The sequence below is a fragment of the Chanos chanos genome, chromosome 15, assembly GCF_902362185.1.
Source record: "Chanos chanos chromosome 15, fChaCha1.1, whole genome shotgun sequence".
Classification (NCBI taxonomy): domain Eukaryota; kingdom Metazoa; phylum Chordata; class Actinopteri; order Gonorynchiformes; family Chanidae; genus Chanos; species Chanos chanos.
This window is the reverse complement of record NC_044509.1, coordinates 19275120-19300133: the sequence shown is the minus strand read 5'-3', so window position 1 is coordinate 19300133 and position 25014 is coordinate 19275120. Positions and strand designations below refer to the sequence as shown.

General features: G+C 42.1%; 1 protein-coding gene across 1 annotated transcript in view; it reads right to left on the bottom strand.

Moving 5' to 3' along the window:
* Positions 1 to 22356, bottom strand: part of LOC115828361 (Golgi phosphoprotein 3-like) — a 206094-nt gene extending 183738 nt beyond the window's left edge. The window contains exons 1-2 of the mRNA XM_030792316.1: positions 22270 to 22356; positions 21877 to 22012 (exon numbers count right to left, since the gene is read on the bottom strand). Coding sequence (XP_030648176.1) covers positions 21877 to 22012; positions 22270 to 22356 — 223 coding nt within the window. The remainder of the gene's footprint in view (positions 1 to 21876; positions 22013 to 22269) is intronic.
* Positions 22357 to 25014: the final 2658 nt, after the last annotated feature.

The following is a 25014-nucleotide window of genomic DNA, read 5'->3' as shown; positions in this document are numbered from 1 at the left end:
TATAACTAAACACACAACCCCGCCATGTCAAAGTCGGGCCATTACAGGCCCATCAGAGGCAACTGTCCTTAAGCAAAGCAGCAGGCATCATGCAGCTCAAGTCTTTCAAGTTATACTCCTGACCAAATCCAACTAAGAATAAATAAGGCTCAAAATAAAATATTATATAAAACAATTTCAATGCAAATCTTTATATCATAGCAAAATCTCTATTGGATGAGTAGCATGGTCAGATGGGATAAAAGATCTTTTTCTTTCCTTTTTGCCATGATGTCGGCTGATAGTGTTTACCTTCATATCTACAAAGTTTTTCTAAGTTTGGTTTTTCTGCACAGCCACTTGTTGACCGCCCTCAATGTTCTCTTCTCAGCCACTGGGTGTAAGCAAGGCTTTTAGAAAAACTTGGCCATGTTGCATTTTTGCTGCTTTTGACGTAGCGGTATTAAAAAGACTAGAAACTAAGCCGCAATGGCATAAGTGGCTCATCTGCCGGGTGGGTAAAAGAACGCATCCATTTGTTCTTATTTGTCACAGTTGTGACTTATTTGGGACATTATCTCAATGTGCAGGGTGAGGGACAAAGGGTCAAAATGCTGTGTAGTACAATGCAAAGCAGCACGTCTGGTCACCCTACCAAAGAACCAGAAATGTTTACAGGGCACAGTACTTTTTTGTTGTTGTTGTTCCTTGCTTGTTTTTTTGTAATGTTTTTCCTCAGTAGGAGGACGTGCCCCGTTTTCAAACCACCCACTTAGAATCTAAGATTGAGTCCTGTCCAGTCAGTTTTCTGTGCATGCATGGCGTAGAGTGACTATAACCAATAGCATTGTGTGCAACTGCAGCGCAAAATTTGCTCTGGGGAAGGGGTTACTTGTATGTAGGAGAAGCAAGTCACAGAGGGATTACAGAAGTTGTATTCTGTATCCTCTTGATAGTGCGCATTTTGAAGATGGCTTGCAAAAGAACACTTGAGTTTTCTAACAGACAGTGGAGGGGAGAGGCTACTCGTGCACCGGGAATATCCAATTATTCCAACGCCGAGTCCGAACGAAAACAAACAACTGGTGTCCCTGTTAAATGCATTTTTTAAGATGTCTGAATGGCAGGAGACGTTCATGGAGAATATTATTCGGCGGTTGGACAGGATGGAGTCAGACATCAAAGAGGTGCAAGAGGAGTCTGTCCCAAAAAAGAAGACGAGCGGCATCGCGATTGTTTCATAACAGTACCTGGCATTCTAAATGAACTTGTAATCAATCGTCCTTTCTTCTCCACTTTTTTTCTCTCTCTAGCATCCTGCAAGACCTACTGAGACTATTCGAAAGAGTTACAGGATGAACCAAGAAGGGAATCTAGAGAACAAAGAGGGGGGCAGGATCGCCGCTTGAACGAGGCAAAGGAAGAGAAGAGTAAGTCAAAACAATCAGTTCCCCAGTAGTTTTTAGACTTTTTCTCCATTTGCTGTTTTCAGGAATCTAATTTCTGTTTTCACTGTGTTTTGCAGCTGCACAAGACCAGAGCTAGTGTTCTTTAAATTGAGAAAGAGGCTGCCATATGGAAGACCACATCAGTAGATATGATTTCTGAAGAGGAGGACGCCATCTTGGATGTCTGCACTGTGTTGGGTGCTACAGAATAGACTGGACGAAGAACAAAAATATGTTGTGAATCACCATGCACGAGTTGGTGCGGCTAGATTCACAATGGAGACCACAGAAGCTGGGTTGTTCTTGGGAATGCTCAACATTTAGTGTTTCATTTATGTTCCCAAAAAGCATTTATATTATATACCATCATATTACAGTATACTCTGTTCTATGTTGTACACTGACTGATGTGTGTGTGTGTGTGTGTGTATATGTATATGTATGTATGTGTGCGTATATATATATATATATATATATACGCACACAAATGTTCCCTTGCAAGCACCCCCGAAAGATTATTCACCATGGCAACTAAGGGCTCTAGGCAGACCGCCCAAACCTGGTACATAACCTGGAGCATTCCAGGCCGCATAACAGAGCTGCAAACTCCCGGATATATCCGATTATCTGTGGAGTATCCAGGAATATACAGGTGTCTTTTGAGTTTCCCCAATATGAATTCTCTATTCAGTTCCTATGAACTTGAGTGCACTTTGATTTCTCTTACCTGTCACTCTGGTTCTGTCGCTATCGACGCAGTAACAAAGTAGACGTCTTGAATCGCAGGGGCTAGGCTCGCCACTCTCCTCTCACAGCATATCAGAAAAAAACAAAAAAACATTTGCAACGAAGTACAATCAGTATTACTTCTCACGTATCACCATAATTAAATCTTAACATTCTACAAAAGAAAACTGTGTCTTTACCATCAGAAATACTTAATGTCGACACCAATGTTTGCACTCACACAACTGAAGTTACACGTCGAATAACAGTGCATATCAATCAGCAACTTAACTTCTTGTGCTTGCTCCGCTAGCATACAACATTTCCCATGCAACCGAATTTACGAACAACATTCTGCTATCAACACTTTCAGATGCAAATGAAACTTCAACTGTTTTTTTTCTTACAGATATACAGTTCAGCACTTGCAAATACATGTAAATAGTTCAGGTTCTACAACACTACACATTGTTAAGCAACTTTCACAGCACAGGCTACGGCTAACTCAAAGGAAACAACAGGAGACAAACTCACCGGAGTTAAATCAGCAGTTCAGAAAAACTACAACAAGAGCATTCAGGGGAATTCTTATTCTTTGGTTCCATAAGGAGCATAACTAAACTCAAAATTATCACGTTATTTCAAGCAGACATTCAACCCTTTTTTCTCCGGGAGCGCAAATAATTCGTGTCGAGTCGCAACCGGCTGTAATCACAATAGCACAAAATGGCGGTGTTATGCGCCACCTACAGGAATGAACTGAACCTGAAATGCTTATATAATGCATATAGCCGGTATGAATGCTGCTAAATGTATGTGGGTTACAATCATATTAAAAGTGAAAACCGTTTGGCCAAATGAGATGAAATGAAATAAAACCAAAAGTAAGAAAAGAAAAAACACACCCTCTTAGTGATATCTGCATATAATCATGCAACGTTCTTAATTCTTCTTTTATCTCTACCTCTGCGTTGTGATTCTTTGAATAATCTCTCCGAATCGATAAATTCTGATCACTGCTGTTTATTCACAGTTTCCCCTGACAATAACAAAAACATTTTCAGGACCTTCGCTCACTATCAGACTGGGAAGAAGGGGCGGGGTTTTATTTCCCAAGTCTGCATAGGCACGAGGGGCGGGCTCTCAGGCTCAAAGAGAAAAACACTACATGGCAAGTGGAACGATACATCGAACTGCTACATTCATATTTGGGGAAGCAGTATGCTTATTTGGTAAGAGTAGAGTATATGGTCTCATCAAAATGGTGTTCTAATTACGCGCTCTGTGCAGTGTATGTGTGTGTGTGTGAGAGAGAAAGAGAGAGAGAGAGAGACATGCTAGCTGCTCTGGCAGCCAAATATATTTCACTATGTCATAACCTGAGGGACACTAGCTAAACCTAAATGTAAATATGTTTTAACGTTTAATGTTACTATATATATTATACATATAATGTTCCTATTCATATTTGAGTGTAGTGTCTATGTTTATTTTATGTTAGTCCAAATCTGTGGAAATCTATACATAGAATAGATTAGGTCTAGATTTAAACTTAGATTAGATTTAAATTTACATAAGATTTAGACTTAGATTAGATCCATATGACTTGTTCCTTGTATTCCTTATGCTTTGTATGAATGCTTTGGCAATAAAATGCCTTATTTGTCATGCCAATAAAGCACTTTAAATTGAATTGAATTGACAGTAGACGTAGTTTGCTCATGGGCTATATATGTTGTGCAGTGGGGCATGTTTAATTGGAATGACTATCGCGAGAGGAGAAATCCAAGCTTTAATCGCATAACATCACTCAGTGGAAACAGACCTTTCCAATTGTGTTTTGTTGACTTTTTTTTTTTTTAAATCGATTCTATTTTGCACAAAAGTGCAATGGAAACCACACCTGCACAGGTACTGACTCTGAATTGCTGAACAAGTCTGATGTCTTATGGACAAACTGTTCGCTTTCAGTGAAGTGTTCTGATTTTGGTCTGTTGGAGGAAAAATCCAGTTGCATAATTAGCATTTTCCATTCTTCAGACATACTCCACTTATTTGTGGATGGGAAATCTTTGAGATGAAGAAATTTGAAATTTGACAAGATTTGCAGTTTTCATTATAGCACCCACCGAATGGGGGGGGTTATGTGAAATATTTAGAGACAACAGTGTTCACAATTCTGCTGTGTGATGAATGGTTACAATGACAGGGTGTATGTTCTTGCCAAAGAAAACAGAAACAGAGACCATTAAATGCACCGCGCAGTCAAAGAAACACTTTGATACCAGGGGCCTAATTAGGGAAATAAAAGAGCTTTTATCTAAATTCATATTGTGTTATTTTCCATGTTTCATCAACAGGTTCGTGTATTTTTGTATTGACACTTAAGTAAAATGTCACATCAACAAAAAATGATCTATGCTTGCATATGAAGCTGGATTTCAATGTTTCAAATTTCAAATTGAAACAATGTACATAAGAATGTATTTTGCTTTGACCTAATCAACCACTGAACTTAATCAGCTTTTCCATCCATGGTTTTTCCCAAACACGGAAGAGCAGGTAAATTTCTCAAATAAACGTGTGTGTCTTTTCTAGATACACTAATTGTTTTCTGCACATTTTTTTATAAACATAGAGCATGACTCTGCTATCAGGTATCTTTTTTCACTGCATTATTATATTTAATCTAGCAAGACTGAAGCTCACTTCAAAAAATATCTAAACATTAGTCATGAAAAACTTTGTAACTGGATAGTATTTGTAAAACTCCCTGCTGGACTTAGTGAGATTGCATCACTCTTTGGACTTATGGACTTGCACGCATGCGCCTGTTTGTAGACAGTTCCCGACACAAGCAATGTTGCTCATTACCTCTGTCGAGCTAGCATAAACTTGATGTTGTGTGACTGTGTGTGCATCATTGAAATTGAGTGTACAGTCGTACTTCTTAGACGATATACCAATATTTCTCCTTCGTTATGTAAACGTAAGTTGGATTCTAGTATTGTTGAATCTCACTAAGTCAAGCAGGGAGTATTACACAGCCACCCCCGGATTCGTGTAGCAAATATGTAATAACAATACAGTCACTGCTGGGCTAGGGAGTGCTGGTTTCACCATTGTCTGGCATCTTTGGGGGCTCTATCAGTTTGGAAACAGGACTGGTAGAAATGTTGCCTTTGATGTCCACCTCCACTGTACGGATCTTGCTGTCGTCACTAGGGATGATTCTTGGGACGCGCCCAACAGGCCAAAGTGCCCAAGGGAGCTGTGGGTTCACCACCATAACTACAGTGTTCACAGCTAGGTCTGGAGTTGCAGTTCGGCATTTCTGCCGTGGTTAGAGACTGGGGAGATACTTGTGTCTAGCTCTCACCGAATGTACTGTAATCTGCCTGGGTTATACTGTTGGGGATTAACTGGCTCAGAAGTCGTCTGCCTGGTTGTGGACAGCGGGCATCAGAGCAGCTATCCCAGCGGTGCCTCCAAAATGTTGTACCCCTGTTAAAACAGGGGAAAATAATGAGCGGAGGGAGAAGATGCGACTCGCTTCCTCAGGTGTTCCCCTTCTCTCTATCAACTTCAAAAATACAAACAAACAAAAACATATATACACACACACACACATTAATGGTGGCATATGGTGGCAAATTCAATCTAAAGCTTATTGAGGAGATCATTAAAACAACACACAGTCATACACTCTTAACTAATTCCTTTATTTTGGAATACTAATAGATAACAGGGACATCTTTCCATATCAATCTACTATTTACAAGACAATACAAACAAAGATTAGAAACTCAGACACCTCTGAATATGTCTACTCCTTACCCTATTCTATTACAAAAACTGTTATCTTACAAATTCAAATATTCAGGCATTAAGATGGAGGGAGAAGATGCAACTCGCTTTCTCAGGCATTCTCCTTCTCTGCCCGAGAACACGCACAGCTTTCAGTTAATCTGTGTCTCTCCCTCATTCAGCTAACACACACAACAAAATGAACAGCGCATTATATAACCAGCCTACTACAAGATAATTACGCTACTGTACTACTTGGGTTGAGTCAGCTTAATTTGCTCCTGTGGGGCGTCTCCTGGACTTGATGAGACCGCATCTAAGGTTTAAAGAAACAAAACTGTCCATCAACGACAAGGATATATGTATCCCTTAAACAGGACATAAAACAACATTTGCCATTCCTACCGTGATTTGTTCTCCCCACACACATGGGCGAAAGTAGTTTTTATATGGTCCTTAAGTTCGTCTGGGTACACAAAGAGTCTGCATGGCTGAAACAAAGTAAAAAGATGTAAGGATACGACAATGTGTATGGGAAAAGAAAAGACAATTAAACTGACGATGGCGTGTTGTCTTTCGGAAGGGAGTATGTTCCCCATAACGAGAAACATTAAATGGAAAATAAGTTAAAATGTTACCCATCTGTCACACACAACAGTATGACATAATCTGTTTCAGAGTCTTTGGCACATTCCGGTGATTCCGTGTCACCCCTCTCCCCCGGAGATTCTGTATGCCGCACCTCTGGCCCCACCACCTTCAGCCCCTCAACCTCTGCCCCCTCCAGCTCTGCTCCCCGCAAGTCAAGCCCCTCCACCTCTGCTTGAGAACCACAGGTGGAGTGTCATGTTGAGGTACCAACATTCCTGGCTGTTGTGGATCGTCGTCGATTCCAGCAGAGGAGTCTTATTGTACTGTTCTTGCTCCTGTTAGGTTCATCTGGGGGGGGGGCTGGACCTGGAGAGCCTCCTCCATGAGTTTGCGTATACCGTGTGCCTCAACCACTGTCTCCTCTCCAACATAAAATATCTCAGAGGTCGATGTGCTGTGGCACATGGTCCTTGTCGCTTTGTATCTCCTTTTTGGGTCAAGGTGTCTCTGGGCCTAGGAAAAGATCAATCCCATCTCAATAAAAAGTAAAAATGTGTGACATTAACTGGATTGAATGAGGGTGATGGTCACACCTATCACTTACCCATAGCCTCTGGAATGGCCCTTGCAGCGCACTCCTTAAAGGACTGGATTGGGAGTTTCTTTTAGTGTGTGTACTCTTACCTGTGGGATATTCTCTTCCCTGACAAATGAGGTAAATTTCCTGGCATCCACTGGATAGTGTTTAAACGTGGTTGCCTCTTTGGCATTCCTCAGTTGCGTGACCCACCTAAAACATTTAAAAAAAAAAACAAAACAGGGAATGAATGCAGTGATGGAAACAGTCACCAAACCATAATGCCAAAACCAAAGAAACTTACGCCACGGCCTTCTCTGTGTCGTCCAGAAATGTCAGACTGATAGGGGGTGATGTTTTTGCCCAACATGGGCAACATATGTTGGAGGAAATGCCTGACGTGGGTTACAATTTGCTTAACATTTGATTTTTGCCTTGCATGTGGGATGGATTGGAACCCAACAGCACAGCCTTAAGCTTCTTGAAGAGTTTGTCTAGAAACAATAAAGAAACAGGACAATTGTTAGGAAAATGCCACGGCAACACAGTAATTACAAAACTTAACAATTACGTGACGAACCAAGGCTATTTAGGTCCTCTGAAGACTGTTGTTGAAGTTCCCTTTCCCCTACCTGTGTCGTGTGTGTGCAGTCAACGCTTGTACTGGCATCTTTCACCAAAATCTTTTCCTGGAGCGCTTTAAGTTCTTTTTGCATTTTTGTGACCATGGACTTGAGGGGATCAATGTCCTCTGTTCTTCTCCTTTTTTCCCATATCTTGACCAAAGCAACCCTGATTGTTTTATGTTTAATGTCTTTCAGTACTGGTTTTCTTAATTCGTCCTGCTAACACAGAACGTAAAGTGAAAGAACAGTAATCACCAACCTCTGTAGTGTGTCTGAAAATCTTATACTTACCTTCCGTTTCCAAGACTGAGCGCATGTCTCCACTCTTCTTTGTTGGTTGTGCCAACGGACATCACGGATGTGCCCAGACCCATTTGCATAGGAGGCGTGGCGGAAAGGGCAATGCTTCATGTTGATTGTCACCTGTGCATAAAATAAAGAAACAAGCCTCAGACTTATTACTGCAGGAAGGCGTCATCATATTTTTACATTCTTTTTGATGGATGTTTCTCAGGTTCACTTGCAGATGTTGTGGGGGTTGCAGGTACGACGAGACGGCCTACAGGGACGAGGTCGAGCACCTGGCTGCGTGGTGCGCCGACAACAACCTGGCCCTTAACACCCAGAAGACCAAGGAAATCATTGTGGACTTCAGGCGTGCAAGGAGCAAAGCACATGCCCCCATCTACATCAATGGAGCTGTAGTGGAGCGTGTACCTAGCTTCAAACTCCTTGGCGTCCACATCTCTGACCTGGTCCCTGAACTCCTCCATCCTCATCAAAAAGGCGCAACAGAGCCTTTACTTCCTGCAGAGCCTTAAGAAAGCTCATCTGTGTTCTAGGATACTGGTGGGCTTTTACTGCTGTACTATTTAGAGCATACTCACCAACTGCATCTCAGTGTGGTATGGCAATTGTTCCACAGCAGACCGTAAAGCACTCAAGCGGGTGATGAAAACTGCCCAACGGATCACCGGCACCCAGCTGCCCACCATTGAGAACATTTACATTAAACGCTGCCTGGGCCGGGCGAAAAGCATCATCAAGGATGCATCCCACCCTAACCACGGACTTTTTACCCTCCTCCCATCTGGCAAGCGTTACAAGAGCCTCCGCTCCCGCACCAGCCAGCTGAGGAAGAGCTTCTTTCATGAGGCTTTGACCCTGCTGAACTCCACACCACAGCACTAAGCTTATTCACACTCACACTGCACTGTCACTTACTTTTTATATGCACTGTTTTTATCCTTTTTGCACTGGCTGTACCTCTCATGTTGTTCAGATTACCCTATTTATACTGTACATACAACCTACTGTAAATATTTTGTCTATTATGTATATACAACCCATACATATACACTCCTCTTTCCTACTCTGTCAGCTTCACCTCTATGTACAACATGATTAATATATACATGTATATTATCTGTATGCTTTTGCACTTCTGGTTAGATGCCACTGCATTGGCATTGGCTTTGTACCTGTACTCTGCACAATGGCAATAAAGTTGAATCTAATCTTAAAAAAAAAAAAAGATAGTAATATACATCATATTAAAGACTTCAATCTGTTCTTTTCAGGGATGATAAGCAGAACATTGCATCTTGTCCATTTCTTAGGAAACTTACAAGAAAATGGGGCTACATTTAGAGAAGTTCCATGGTAACGCACCGTCAAGATGGCTGTCGTTCTCTGAGCTCTATCTTAAATTGAACTTTTTTGTTAATTTATTCACACTATTTTATGCAAGAACACTATAATTTTGAACGTGATGATCACCTACGATAGGGAGACTTTGATCAACATCAGATCTACAATCGATATGCATTTTATAGCCAAAAATTGTTCAACGGACTCAGCGGACTTCCATTTGTTTAGATTTAAATTGTTTAGCCCACCTGCTACACCTTGTAAATGGAGACGGAGAAGGAAGCGAGGCAAAAGAGCTGGAGCACTGGTCAGGCAGAGACAACAGAAACAACAAGAAAACCGTCGCCCTCTTCGAAGTATCCTTCTAACGAATAATGTTTGTCATAATGAACATCATAATGTTAAGACTAATATGACTATGTATATAGCTAGTAGTGACATTTTTCCCATTGGTGCATTTTCACGCCCTCGTAGCTCATTTCGGTCAAACAGACCATATTTCGTAGCAATTTGGGTTCCAATTCAACTGACTCCCTCCTCCGATATGATTACTGTAAGCCCGGTTATGCTGAAGTTAGGTTTTATCAATATCAGATCGCTTTCACCTAAGGCGTTGCTTGTTAGTGACCTGATCAGTGATCTTAGCCTTGACATAATGGGTTTGTGTGAAACTTGGTTAAAGCCAGATGTTTTTCTCCCTTTAAATGAAGCTTCACCCCCTAACTATTCCTTTTCCTGTGCTGCTAGGTTTACCTAATTTTGACTCTTTTGAGTTGATCTCTGTGAAGCAATATGGTACTGCCTCAACTTTTCTCATAGCAGTGCTCTATCGTCCCACGGGGCCCTATAGTCAATTTCTAGATGAGTTTTCTGAATTTATCTCTGTTATTCTTACTAGAGTGGATAAAATCCTGATCTTGGGGGACTTTAATATTCACATCAATAACAATTCTGATTCACTTAATAAAGCTTTTACAACTATCATAGACACTTTTGGTTTTAACCAATATGTCCACGAACCAACTCATCTCAGTGGCAACACTTTAGATCTTATTCTAGCTCGCGGACTAGATATCTCTCATGTTGTCGTCTCTCCTTACTCCGCTACCCTCTCAGACTATTTTCTTATTACTTTCCAAGTAACTCTTCTGTTGATGCCAATTGTCTCTACCGCAGTTCGTAGCTGCCATCGCGTTAATGCTTCCACCACTGCTGCGCTCGCTGATCTGCTTCCTACTGCTCTCAACTCTTTCAATGATCAGCAAAGATCTTTGAACGACTTGACGGACAGCATAAATTTTACCCTTCGTAATGTACTAGATATGATAGCACTATTAACTATAAAAAATAGACGTAAGCACTTAACACCTTGGTTTAATAATGAAACCCGCACGCCGAAGCAGGTGTGTAGCAAATTGGAACGAAACTGGCGGGCAACCAAACTAGAGGTTTTTCGCCTTGCACGGCACGACAGCCTGATAGATTATAAACGCGCTCTCTACACAGCCAGATCCGCGTGTTACTCGAAAATAATTAATGTTAACAAAAAAAACCCCAGGTTCCTTTTTGATACAATATCTAAACTTACTCAGAATCACTGCCCTCAATCTAGCCCTTTTACCGCAAACGATTTTGTTGAATTTTTCTCGCAAAAAATAGACTTAATTCGTCGTAATATTCAAATTAATTTATCAAATCAGTGTGGAAGAGACTCCCAGGTCTGGGCCAGATATGACCGAGTCCCTCTCCACACTGAATGCTGTACTTCTTATGCCGAGTTTAAAATGAATTCCGAGTTTTCAAAAAGCAGTCAAATTCTTCAGGAGTCCGATGCAGTGTAAGTTTATTGCATTCAGCAGTGAACAAAATACAACAAACTGAGTCAGGTCCCAGGGAGTGACTGAATATAATACAGAAAATCATGCACTCATATCTAAAATTTTACCTGCATGCTAAACCTATGTATCCAATAAGCGCATAACACGGTTGTATGGTAACACCCCTTACATCATCTGTGTTTTGCATGGTCCAACCCATTTGCTTCCAGAAATTTCCCCAAGTTTTCCCAGAATTCATGATTCCATACACCATTATTTCCAAAGTGTCCTTTTTTGGTTAAATAAAAAATAATATTCAACCGTGTCCTCATCTTACCTCGGACACTCAACCACGTCCTCAATCTCACCTCCGATACTTTACCCTTAATGCAGGTGTTAACTATCAAGCGTTGGGCTAATCCATGCAAAGCAGATGCTGAAGCAACTACATCCCGACCATTACTTATGCTTCCCTGTCACTATAACCTAGATTTTACCCTTTTTATGTTGCCTTCATATTTTGCTGACCTTGCATTTTCCCTTTTTGGTATACCGAGGCCCTCTTCCGTTGACTTCAACATTCAGAGGCCTTCTTCCATTTTAGAGGCCTTCTTCCATTTCTCCAACATCAGACTGCCTGCATGCTCTCTGTTACTGCGCCTAAGATTAGTCAGGATGTGCAGCCTTTAACTCAATTTAACCCTATCTCTCTAGACGCGCTGTCCAAATTGGTGCACTCTGCTAAACCAGCCTCTTGCCTCCTTGAGCCCCTACCTGCTAAAATTTATATAGAGCTTTTCTCGGTTCTTGGCCCAACAATCCTAAACACTCTAAATATGTCACTTAAATCTGGTATTGTACCCTCCTCTTTTAAAACAGCCGTGATCAGGCCTTTACTTAAAAAAACAAATCTTGACCCTGAAGCCTTAAATAATTATAGGCCTCTCTAATCTCCCGTTTCTTTCTAAAATACTTGAAAAAATTGTAGCTGCTCAGCTGATAGCCCATATGTCCTCTAACAGTCTGTTTGAAATATTTCAGTCAGGCTTCAGGTGTTTTCACTCTACTGAAACCGCCCTTACTAGAGTAACTAATCTTTTATTAGCCATGGATGCTGGTGCTACCTCTGTTCTTATTCTGCTTGATCTGAGTGCAGCATTTGACACGGTCGATCACACTATATTGTTAAAGCGCTTGGAAAACCGAATTGGCATTCGTGGCCTGGTGCTCTCTTGGTTTAAATCTTATCTCTCTGAGAGAAAGCAGTGTCTCCACTATAATAATGTGACCTCTGAATACCATAAGCTTAACTATGGTGTTCCTCAGGGATCAGTCCTTGGCCCTCTTCTATTCTCTATTTACATGCTCCCTTTGGGGGACATTATTCGTAGTTACAACGTTAACTTCCATTGTTACGGTGATGATACTCAGATTTTCTTACCTATCCAGCATAATGACCGCTCTGAATTGGCTAACCTTGAGGCATGTCTTTGTGCTATTAAGGGTTGGATGTCTTCAAATTTCCTGATGCTTAACGCAGGCAAGATTGAAATGCTGGTCATTGGTCCTCCTACGCATAAGCATCTTTTTAGTGATCTAACTCTAAATTTTGAAAACTGCATCATCTCTCAAAACTCTTCAGCTAAGAGCCTCGGTGTGATTTTTGACTCTATTCTCTCGCTAGTCACTCATATCAAGAACACAACCAAAACTGCCTTTTATCACCTCCGTAACATTGCTAAAATTAAGCCCTTTCTAAGTATCGCTGATGCAGAAACCATTGTTCACGCATTCGTCACGTCTCGCCTCGATTACTCCAATGTTCTTTACTCTGGCCTGCCTGCCTCTAGTACCAATAGTCTTCAGCTGGTCCAGAATGCTGCTGCTAGAATTCTGACCCGAACAAAGAAGTTTGATCACATTACATCTGTCCTGGCTTCCCTTCATTGGCTCGCAATTCATGCAAGGGCAGATTTTAAGGTCCTCTTATTAACATATAAAATTTTACATGGGCTTGCGCCTTCCTACCTGTCTGGCTTAATTACACCCTGTAACCCACCTCGCACCCTTGCTGCGCTCTCAAGATTCTGGATTATTAGTCATTCCAAGAGTTAAAAAGAAGTCCGCTGGCAACCGAGCCTTTTCCTACCGCTCTCCCTTCCTTTGGAATGGTTTACCTAAAGAAGTTAGAGAAGCAAACTCTCTCAATACCTTTAAAATAAAACTAAAGACTTATCTATTTTCTCGAGCTTATGCATGATATAATTTTGATTTGACTTTGTTATAGACATGTAAAGCCCTTTGAGACTATAAATAGTGATATTGGGCTCTAAATAAATATTATTATTATTATTATTATTATTATTATTATTATTATTTACTCTTATCAGCCCTGAGCATTTATCTAAAGCTGAGTCTGTCAAGCTATCTGTGAACGTTCCCAGCCATAGTGAATTCTGACGTCAGGTGAAATCATTGCTTCAGGCCTCCTTGCATATCCACATTGTCAAAGCTGTTTTTGTGTGATGTATATTACTAGTTTTTAAATGAGAGCATGGTAAATGAATGGCTTTGAAAATGTGGCTAAATATGGCCCCACTGTCTTGTATGTTATGTTGTCTCAGAAATAGATATGATACAATGATGCTGATCATCAGAACAGATTGAGATCCTTAACTTGTTTGTATCCATAACCTAATCCCCGAGATGCTGAATGAGATCTGTGAGAACATACTAGTACTGTGTTTGAGAGAGCTCTTTGAGTTCAGGTATAAGCAGACGGATCCCAACTGGTCCAAGTTTGCATATAAGAATGTTAAATTCATTCTGAAGCATAAGGTTGCCCAGAAACGTGAGGATGCTGTCTCTAAGGAGGTGACCCGCAAACTGTCTGAGCCATGGAGAAGATTCTGGAGGATGATGGAGGCTGGGGAAACTGCAAATGGCTCATTAAATCAGTTACAGTTCCTTTGAGCGTTCTACCCCGGTCTTTGGATAACTGTGGCAATCCTATGGAGGAGGTGCTGGAGGATGATGGAGGTGGTGTTCATTTGTCAGATCCTAAACCCACGCCGCCCGGGGGCGGGGTGGGGCCTACCAGTGCATTTCTATCAGCAACTGGACTGCAACCGGAGCCGTGTGGCACGAGAACGAAGAGACTGCTCACCCAGAAGGTTTGTGTTTCAATAAGTGTGTTTGAATACCTTACTCCACGTTGGTTGACAGCGGAGTACACACCGCTGCATGCTATAGGAGCGCAGTGCAGTCCACTTGTTTCAGCCTTGATAATGTGGCATGCTAGGAGGTCTGAGGCAATTATTTCACCTGACGTCAGAACTCACTTAAGCTGGGAATGTTCACACATAGGTTGACAGACTCAGCTTAAATTCATTTAAATAATAATAATCAGTAAAATACTACATAGTTCTCTTTTAAAGAGGAGGCACCCCTCACTCTCTGACATTGTGTCTGAACTGAGGCATCTGCTCTTTGACACAGAATTAAGTTGGAAAAAAAAAAAAAAAAAGCAAAAATACAATTCTGGACACAGAGGAAATACCTATGTGTTAAAATTGTAAGAGAAAAGCAAATGAAATGACTATCTGACTCAGTATTAGCTGCTGGTTGCCACCCAAGTTGGTTGACTCCCAACTTTACAATACGAATTTGTCATTTCATGCGCTAATCTTGCAATCATATTCAAAGTGAATGGGATTCCATGTTTAGCAAATGTGAATTAAATATTTAGGAACCGAGCCCCATCTACTCCCTGTATCTTTTGGTCTTTTCATATTCAACTGAAAATCCAAAATCGGAAAATGAAAAACGATTCATTATTTCGTTTTTCGTGTATAAATCTGATAGCAGCCGGCAAGTTATTGACTGCTTCGTGCGTTGCACTCATAGAAAGTACAAATGTTTCTATATCTGTGGGTACACTTGATAAGCCTGCAGCAAAAGAAAGAAAGAAAGAAAGAAAAGGCCAGAATCATGGAGTGATTGCAAGACAGTTAATCAGTATTTTTTGAGTAATTTCGTATCGACACCATGGCCGCACTGGAACTGTACACTAATTTGATTAATGACTTGTTTGAAACCGGCAAGACACATGCAGAGATTTCCATTACGCTGCAACAGATGGTACAGGACAGAGAACTGGAGTGGGCTGTGATTGGATCAATATAAAAGGTAAGTTTTCATTTAGTTTTTTACAATTTATATCCTATCTTTCAAGCGTTGTTAGCGAATGGCTATATTTCTCTGAACAGACGGGCCCTTCTTATGGCCGCAAGTTCATGACTGGCTATATGCAACAGACAGAATGTCATGTTGGAAAAATGCTTAGAGAAATTCACCAGCCATACCATGAATTCGGACGTCAGGTAGGCATCATGCTAAGAATTTACTGAAACAACAAGTATATTGTTGTGTAGGAGTGACACACGTTTTGGCAGCTGATGGCTACAGCAGCAAAATTGTTGCCAATGCCACCATTCCAGTGACTAACAAGATTTATGAGGAAGTTTATAGGTGACTACATTCATAACCAATGTTGTCATAATCTTTTCTGTGCTGTGGATATTGTCTTTTCATCAAATTTAATGCCTTTTTCTTATTGGATCAGTTAAGTTAAGTGCAGCCACGTGGACATGTACATACTATCTTATTCCAGATCTGCAGTGGTCCACTATGGGATATGGGACCAACTCAGGGTAGACCATGGCAGGGAGTTTTGCATGTGCCTGTACATGCAAGAGAAGCTTTCTGTGATACTGACAAACAGTATAACTAATATAATCAAACATAGGAAAAAAAGAGAGGACTGAAAAAAGGACTGAAAGCATTCTAAATGGGAATTAATTTTTTCCTAGCTTAAGAAGCTGATTTATGATCTGCTATTACATTTTCTGCAGTTGTATTTTCATACCATCTGAAAACATGTTTTGTGGTCAATAGAGTCTTTGAGTGGAAAAGATTTGGCCTGAGGTGAACAATCGTGTGAACTACCCATTGAAACAAGCCCTGGTACACCTGCTGGGCCAAGTTATCAGCATGGAGGACAATATGACTAAATTCTGCATCTCAAAGGTGTACTAAACTGAATGTATGACACTTTAGAAACAATGGTTATTTTTTTTACACTCCAGCCACGTACAACATAAATGGCATTGCTTTGTTAGTTATTCGTTACCATGTTTCCTTGTTTTGGGCCGTGGGATATATGCTCTATCATGTGTTGCTCTTAAAAAACCCTAAGCATAAAGATTCAATTAAAAATCATATATACAACAATCCAAATTTGAGCTTGTAACTTTGCTTTTTTTAACCCGCATTTTTTAGTCTATTGAAAAGTGTGCGTTAACTGTAAACTGACTTGAAATCTTACTCATGGAAAAACAGAGAAATTAAGAACAGCAAAACTATGCAATTGTACATGCCCGCAAACGACAATATTACTCCCAGAGTATATTTCCCAGCGCAGCCGATGCATCAGAGAGTATAAAATTTGCATGCTATCATAAAATCTGTTTGCATACTAAACATTTTATTTTACTGGAACTTGAGGCGACTCAATTCCATCAAATGCTTAAACGCTCTTACCATGCTCTTAAATATACAGTACTGATTAAAATTACTACAACACCTGTTTAAAATGAACAAAACTTACATTTAATACTATCTGGTAATAAATATGTATGAATATGTATGTGTGTGTGTGTGTGTGTGTGTGTGTGTGTGTGTGTGTGTGTTCCCGAGTCCCAAGAAATATCTGTAAAACACTAAAATGTTCAAGGAGAAATGTCTGGCTGAGTCCTTCCCGAGCCACGCAAAGCCGTGAGAGTAGTTTTAGGAGCCTATTTAGGAGTTTAGGAGTTAAATAGAGGTATTATATCCAGACTGCATAAGAAAACAAAAAAAAAAAAATCTCATTCCACAGAGTATATTAAAAATAAATGGGAAAATGAAGGTAACTTGATTTCAAAGGAGGAATGGTACAGCTATTGAGACTTTCAGTGGAAGTGCACCAACTTCCATACATGAATATTTATTTGGTGTACTGATATATGCTGGTAAGAAAACCATCATTAGACATTGGCTGCTTCCTTACTCTCCGACAATAGAAGAGTAGACAGATATAGTTAATGAAAAGCAAATAATGGAAAAAAATCACTTTTTCAATTCGCCTACAAATGAATAGATTTACTAAGGGTGCTTTCACACATACCTTGTTTGGTCCAAACCTTCGGACTTTTCAGTTTGGTTCGAACTGAAATAGCAGGTGTGAAAGGTGCCTCGGACCATGGTCCAGCCCAAAGGACCTAAATTTGGCCTGACCAAAAGAGGTGCTCTCGGTCCGAACCAAACTGAACCATGGTTTGGTTCGTTTGCACTGTGAAAACACTTTTGTGGATGGTTTGGACTTTCGGACCAATTACAGGAATTTGAGGCAGGCTATCGTCACCCATTAAACAACAGAAGAAGGAAAAGAAATGGCAGAGAACTAAAAATGAGCTGCAGTAGCACATGGGGAGAGGACGAGATTGATTATTTAACTGTAATTTGCTCCAAGGCAAAAATCAAAAGTCAACTTTTGTGGGCGACGATATATATTTCGCACGCCGTGGATGTTCACTTGGTGAATTTGACTAGACTCGAGTACAGAGCTTGAAGTTGGTGCTGCTGGTAATAATGCAATAATGATAATAGTATAGTGGCAGCGAAATTAATCTGTTCATTCATTTTTCTCCATTCAAATGGAAAAGGCTACCCGCCCGAATTGACAACACACTAGGGCTGAACGATTAATCAATTTCAGATCGAAATCGCAATTTGAAACAATGCTATTATGAAATTGCAAAAGGCTGTGATTCAGGATATTTGTTGTTTTCATACAGTAAAGTTGGGAGTCACGTGGAATCCCGAATCCCATCCACTTTGAATATGATTGCAAGATGAGCAGAATTAGAAATTCGTTTGGTAAAGTTAGGATTCACTTGGGTGGCAACCAGCAGCTATGCTGAGTCAGATGGGCTTAGATTGCAAGATTAGCATATTAAATGAGAAATTCGAACGGTAAAGTTAGGATTCACTTGGGTGGCGACCAGCAGCTAATGCTGAGTCAGATGGGGCTCAGTTCCTACATATTTAATTCCCATTTGTTAAATGTGGAATCCCGAATTCCATTCACATTGAATATGATTGCAAGATTAGCATATGAAATAAGAAATTCGTACGCTACAGTTAGGATTCACTTGGGTGGCAACCAGCAGCTAATGCTGAGTCAGATGGGCTTAGATTGCAAGATTAGCATATTAAATGAGAAATTCGAACGGTAAAGTTAGGATTCACTTGGGTGGCAACCAGTAGCTAATGCTGAGTCAGATGGGGCTCGGTTCCTAAATATTTAATTCCCATTTGCTAAATGTGGAATCCCGAATTCCATTCACTTTGAATATGATTGCAAGATTAGCATATGAAATAAGAAATTCGTACGCTACAGTTAGGATTCACTTGGGTGGCAACCAGCAGCTATGCTGAGTCAGATGGGCTTAGATTGCAAGATTAGCATATTAAATGAGAAATTCGAACGGTAAAGTTAGGATTCACTTGGGTGGCAACCAGCAGCTAATTCTGAGTCGATTGAGCTTAGATTGCAAGATTAGCATATTAAATGAGAAATTCAAACTGTAAAGTTAGGATTCACTTGGGTGGCAACCAGTAGCTAATGCTGAGTCAGATGGGGCTCGGTTCCTAAATATTTAATTCATATTTGCTAAATGTGGAATCCCGAATCCCATTCACTTTGAATATGATTGCAAGATTAGCATATGAAATAAGAAATTCATACGGTACAGTTAGGATTCACTTGGGTGGCAACCAGCAGCTATGCTGAGTCAGATGGGCTTAGATTGCAAGATTAGCATATTAAATGAGAAATTCGAACGGTAAAGTTAGGATTCACTTGGGTGGCAACCAGCAGCTAATGCTGAGTCAGATGGGCTTAGATTGCAAGATTAGCATATTAAATGAGAAATTCGTACAGTAAAGCTTGGGGTCACTTGGGTGGCAACCAGCAGCTCCATGTCATCTTATGTCAGGCGTCTCAAGCTCTGGTCCTGGAGGGCCGGGGTCCTGCTGTTTTTCTTGTAGACCAACTAAATAGAATCTCTGATTGGCTGAAGAGTGTCCACACCTATGTTCAAGGTGAAATTCAACAGGTAACTAAGAGGTGAAAGCAAAAATCAGCAGGACCCCGGCCCTCCAGGACTGGAGTTTGACACCCCTGTCTTACATCAAGTCATTTCATTTGCTTTTCTCTTACAATTTTAACACATAGGTATTTCTTCTGTGTCCAGCATTGTATTTTTGTTTTTGGTTTTTTTTTGTTTTTTCAACTTAAATCTGTGTCAAAGAGCAGATGCCTCAGTTCAGACACAATGTCAGAGAGTGAGGACAGTGCTTTTGATTCTTGGCACAGTGTGAGTATATAGATAATATGATGATATGAAGTGTTCACCAGGCCATGTCCAAGTGCCACGCTTATAATGTCTTGCAGCTGACTCTACTTTTGCTTTCTTTTCCAGTTTGACACTGGAAGCCTGGAGCATGAAGTGAGTTGTCAGTTTGTTGCTTTTTATTGTTTAATTGTTGTTTTTGTTTACTGTTTTGAAGATCATTTTTGTCATCAACTATTAAATACCGTGAACTGTTGATTTCAGGACAGTGATGCAGGTTTGCAGCTCACTGAAGAGGAGGAGGCACCAGCTGCTCCAGCACCAGAGCTGAATCCACTGGCACAGGTGCCTGAGGCACTTGTGCCAGTGGCACCAGCACCAATACCGGAGGAGGAGGACATTGCAGAATGGTTTGGAGTGGAGAGTGAAGAAGAAGAAGATGAAGAGGAAGAGGAAGAGGAAGGAACGACAAATAAAAGATTGTATTCCTCCTCCTCCTCTGATGAAGAGGTCATGGTGCCTCCTCCTCGAAAGAGAGCTAAAATGTAGAATTTTAGATTATTATTATTATTATTATTATTATTATTATTATAATGAATTTAAGCTGAGTCTGTCAACCTATGTGTGAACATTCCCAGCTTAAGTGAATTCTGACATCAGGTGAAATCATTGCCTCAGACCTCCTAGCATGCCACATTGTCAAGGCTGAAACAAGTGGACTGCGCTGTGCTGCGCTCCTATAGCATGCAGTGACACTTTCGACTACACAATTTGTCTTCTTTTATGAATTCCTTTTGAAACATGCAGAGCCTCTAAATGAAGCTCTGCGGTTTTATTTAGATGAATCAACTTTGCGAGGAAAACTTAAACGATTTTCAAAACAACCTTTCTCTTACAATTTTACCACATACGTATTTCTGTCCAGCATTGTATTTTTGCTTATTTTTTCAACTTATTTCAAAATACTAAACTCTTTAGAGAGACACCATTTCAGTTATGCGGTAGAGGGTAATTATATTTCCACCAAGAGCATCGGTAGATGCAGAGCCGAACAGGCAAGGTAAATGTTAACGTAAATCTCTGTGATCACACACACACACACACTGTGAACAGTGAATCTGAGTTGTCCTCTGCATTTAACCCATCCAACACACCATTAGTGAACACATACCAGACGCAGGAGCAGTGGGTGGCATTCCTTGCGCCTGGGGAGCATTGGATTAAGTGCCTTGCTCAAGCCGTGGATGTCGGTCCTGGGAATCGAACCAACAACCTTCTGATCACAAGCCCGATTCTCTAAGGACCAGTGGTCATGATTTCATTTGGTACTCCTTTGGAATCAATGTCTTATCTCTTCTCTTCATCCTTTTCCTTCTCTTCTCCCTTCTTTATAATAGACCTATTGAATATAAAAACCCCCTTGACTGGGGCTATGTTAAAATGGTTCAGCGGCCACTGCAACAAGCTAAGCCAAAACCACACAGTGTATCCTATGAGACGAATTCTCTCAGTCATTTTTCTTAAGCGTTTTGCCCACAGTAACGATGGTTTTTGTCTAATTTTTTTTTTTTACATGGCTTTGTGTCTTCTATGTCAGTCAAGTTGGAACGGCGTTCGGACATCTTCCTTTTTTTTCCAAAAGCCATGGGTTGGTTTTCTCTGTTTTCTTTGCTGCTTTGCTGTCTTTACTTCGTCCTCTTTGTTTTGTATTTTTTTTTTGTCCACCACTAAGACTATCTGAGGAGGGACAGATGCCTTGTTAGGTGTGGAGTTTATTTTAAAGGGAAAAGAGAACAGTGGGTTTTTCTTTTTGTGTGTGCATATGCTCCAGTGCTATGTGCAGCTGAACAGAGTGCTTTCAGGGGGACGTGCATTTCGGAGGGTAATTCTATTTCCACCAAGGACATCGGTAGTTCCAGAGCCGGAACTACCAATAGTTCCAATTTTAACTATTTACGCAACACAGCTTCCTGAACCTTTCGCACGTGTCACTGTTTTACCGTGCTATTTTGGTAAGCGGGTGGGTAGTCATGTCAAAGAGGAGGAAGTTCTGCTTTTCTGTGGTGAGGAGACCCTTCTCAACCAAGTTCTTGGCCAAACGCTCAGGCACATTCCTAAGCTGGTAGTGCAGCTTTAGAGGGTACCATTACAGGCTCTACTCTGGCATAAACCGATATTCAAACACACTTATTAAAACACAAACCTTCCTGGTGAGCAGTCTCTTCCTTCTCATGCCACACGGCTCCAGCTGCAGTCTTCCCTTTAAAGCCAGCTCAATGAGCATGCATCCTCTCAGCCCAGAGGAGATACAGTCATTCCAAAAAGAGGTATAGCCCTAAGATACACACAAATGACAATGTGGCCTTCTTTTTGCTGGTGCAGCAGGGGCGACTGTGGCTGCAGTTTCTTCTGCCATTGTGTATTTAGTTGAATATGTCAATCAAGTCGGAGCACAACTCTTGTCTTTTTTGTCCTGTCAGGGATAGGGGAAGGAGCTCACCCATGCAAGGTCCCGCTTTTCTGGGCTTTGATGTCCAGATGGGTTTAGGGTCTGATAAATGCATGCATGGCCTCGCGGGGTCAGCGCTGGGCTTTGAGGCTGCCTTCTTCTTGACCTCTTTCTTGGGCTTCTTTAGCTGGTGCAGCAGGAGTGACTGGGGCTGTGGTTTCTTCTGCCATTGAGGCAGAAGAGTGGGTGGGTGTACGACTGGCAACTTGATATCCCATAATCCCCTACTATATATATATATAGACATTCCATGATGGCGCCCACCGAGGCAGACGTCTTTGCGTCATCCTCCCGACACCGACGCTATTTATTATTTATTTTAGTTTTAATACTTATCTTAAATGTACAAACCACTCTAGCGAAAGTTAAATACAGCAGAGAGACTCTCCTGGACATCGGAAAAGTTCGACACAAACTTAGCTTCAGTCTCTCGGACTTCGAATTTCTTCTGCGCCTGGACTCCAATGGCTACAACCGGCAAGGCCCAGCAACACCGGCCTTGGGTGAGCGGCGTAGCCAACGGGCAGAGCGGTCAAGGCGGAAGCGTGGCAAGAGAAGCGGGCTACATGCTAGGCTAAAAGCTAGAGCTACAAGACCGCCGCTACCTAGCCTACTTCTAGCCAATGTCCGCTCCCTTGAAAACAAGCTGGACGAGCTGCGAGCTAGGATTACTAAGCGTGAGATCAGAGATTGCTGTGCTCTAATTCTCACGGAAACCTGGCTCTCGGACAGCACACCAGACTCGGCAATTCAGCTACAAACTCACTCCATCCACCGTGGGGACCGCACAGCGGCATCCGGAAAGAACAGAGGCGGTGGTATCTGCATCTACGTGAACAACAAGTGGTGTTCAGATGCACAGACTGTAGAGAAACACTGTTCAAATGACATAGAACTGCTGATGGTGAAGTGTAGACCCTTCTACCTGCCGAGGGAGTTCAGCGCAGTATTCGTACTGGCTGTTTACATACCGCCAAGGGCGAACTCCGCGATGGCGCTGGGGCTGCTGCACGACACGATCAGCAAACAAGAAACTGCACACCCGGACGGCGTGTTCATCGTAGCTGGCGATTTCAACCACTGCAACCTAAGGACTGTTCTCCCCAAGTACCATCAGCACGTGAACTTTCCGACGAGGGAGCGCAACATTCTCGATCAAGTCTACAGCAACGTGAGGGGCGCCTACAAGGCTGCACCGCGGCCGCACTTCGGACAGTCCGACCACATGTCCGTGTTCCTCTACCCATCCTACCGACAACTACTTAAGCAAGCTCCACCAGTAAGTAAAGCTGTTAAAGTGTGGAATGAAGAAACTCACCTGGTACTTCAGGACTGCTTTGACAGTACAAACTGGGATGTGTTCAGAACTGCTGCTTTGAGAGAGGACTCTACTGTTGACCTAGAGGACTACGCTTCTGGGGTAACTGGCTACATCAGTACCTGCATTGAGAACATTGTTCCCACTAAACACTGCAGAAAATTCCCCAACCAGAAACCTTGGGTAAACTGTGAAGTCCGATCCATGCTACATGCTCGCACCACTGCATTTGTCTCAGGCAACGCTGAAGAGTACAAAAAGGCCAGATATGACCTGCGTAAATCTATCAGAGAGGCCAAGAGACAATACAGACAGAAGCTGGAGGGATACTACACCACCGCAGACTCCCGGCGCATGTGGCAGGGCCTGCAGCACATCACAGACTACCAGCAGAGGAGCAGGGTGGTCACAACCAGCCATGCCACACTGCCAGATGAGCTGAATGAGTTCTACGCTCGCTTCGAGGCCCTCAACATGGAACAACAGAGAGAGGCCTTGGCCACGGAGAGCACACAGAACTCATCACTAACCGTGTCAGCAGCAGATGTGCGTGTGGCTCTGAGGAGATTGAACCCAAGGAAAGCGGCTGGCCCAGACAACATCCCAGGGCGTGCACTCAGGGTTTGCTCAGCAGAACTGGCTGATGTGTTTACAGACATATTCAATCTGTCCCTCGCGCAAGCTTCTGTGCCTTCCTGCTTCAAGTCCACCACCATTGTGCCCCTCCCAAAGAAAAGCACCGTGACCTGCCTGAATGACTATTGCCCCGTGGCACTCACTCCAATTGTGATGAAGTGCTTTGAAAGGATAGTCATGACTCACATCCAGGAGATCATTCCAGACACTTTAGACCCTCTACAGTTTGCTTACCGACGGAACCGGTCCACTGATGATGCAGTCAGCACTGCCATACACACAGCCCTCACACACCTAGAGGGCAAGGACACGTATGTCAGAATGCTGTTTATCGACTACAGCTCAGCATTCAATACGGTCATCCCCCACAAACTCTCTGAAAAGCTCCTCACCCTGGGACTGACACCCACCCTCTGCAACTGGGTACTGAACTTCCTAACGGACAGACCCCAGTCAGTCAGAGTTGGCAACCGCACGTCAAGAACAAGAACTGTAAGCACTGGGACCCCCCAGGGCTGTGTGCTGAGCCCCCTGCTGTATACTCTCTTCATGCACGACTGCGTGGCCTCCCAGAACAACACCAGCATCATCAAGTTTGCTGATGACACAACAGTCATTGGACTGATCACTGGAGGGGACGAGACAGCCTACAGGAGGGAGGTTGCAGATCTGGTGGCCTGGTGTCATAACAACAATCTCTCCCTTAACACAGACAAGACAAAGGAGATGATTGTTGACCCAAGGAGGCGAGGGGAGCTGCACACACCGCTTCACATAGGTGAGACTGAGGTGGAGAGGGTGAAAACCTTCAAATTCCTTGGCATTCACATCAGTGAGGATCTCACCTGGTCTCACAACACACAGCACATCATCA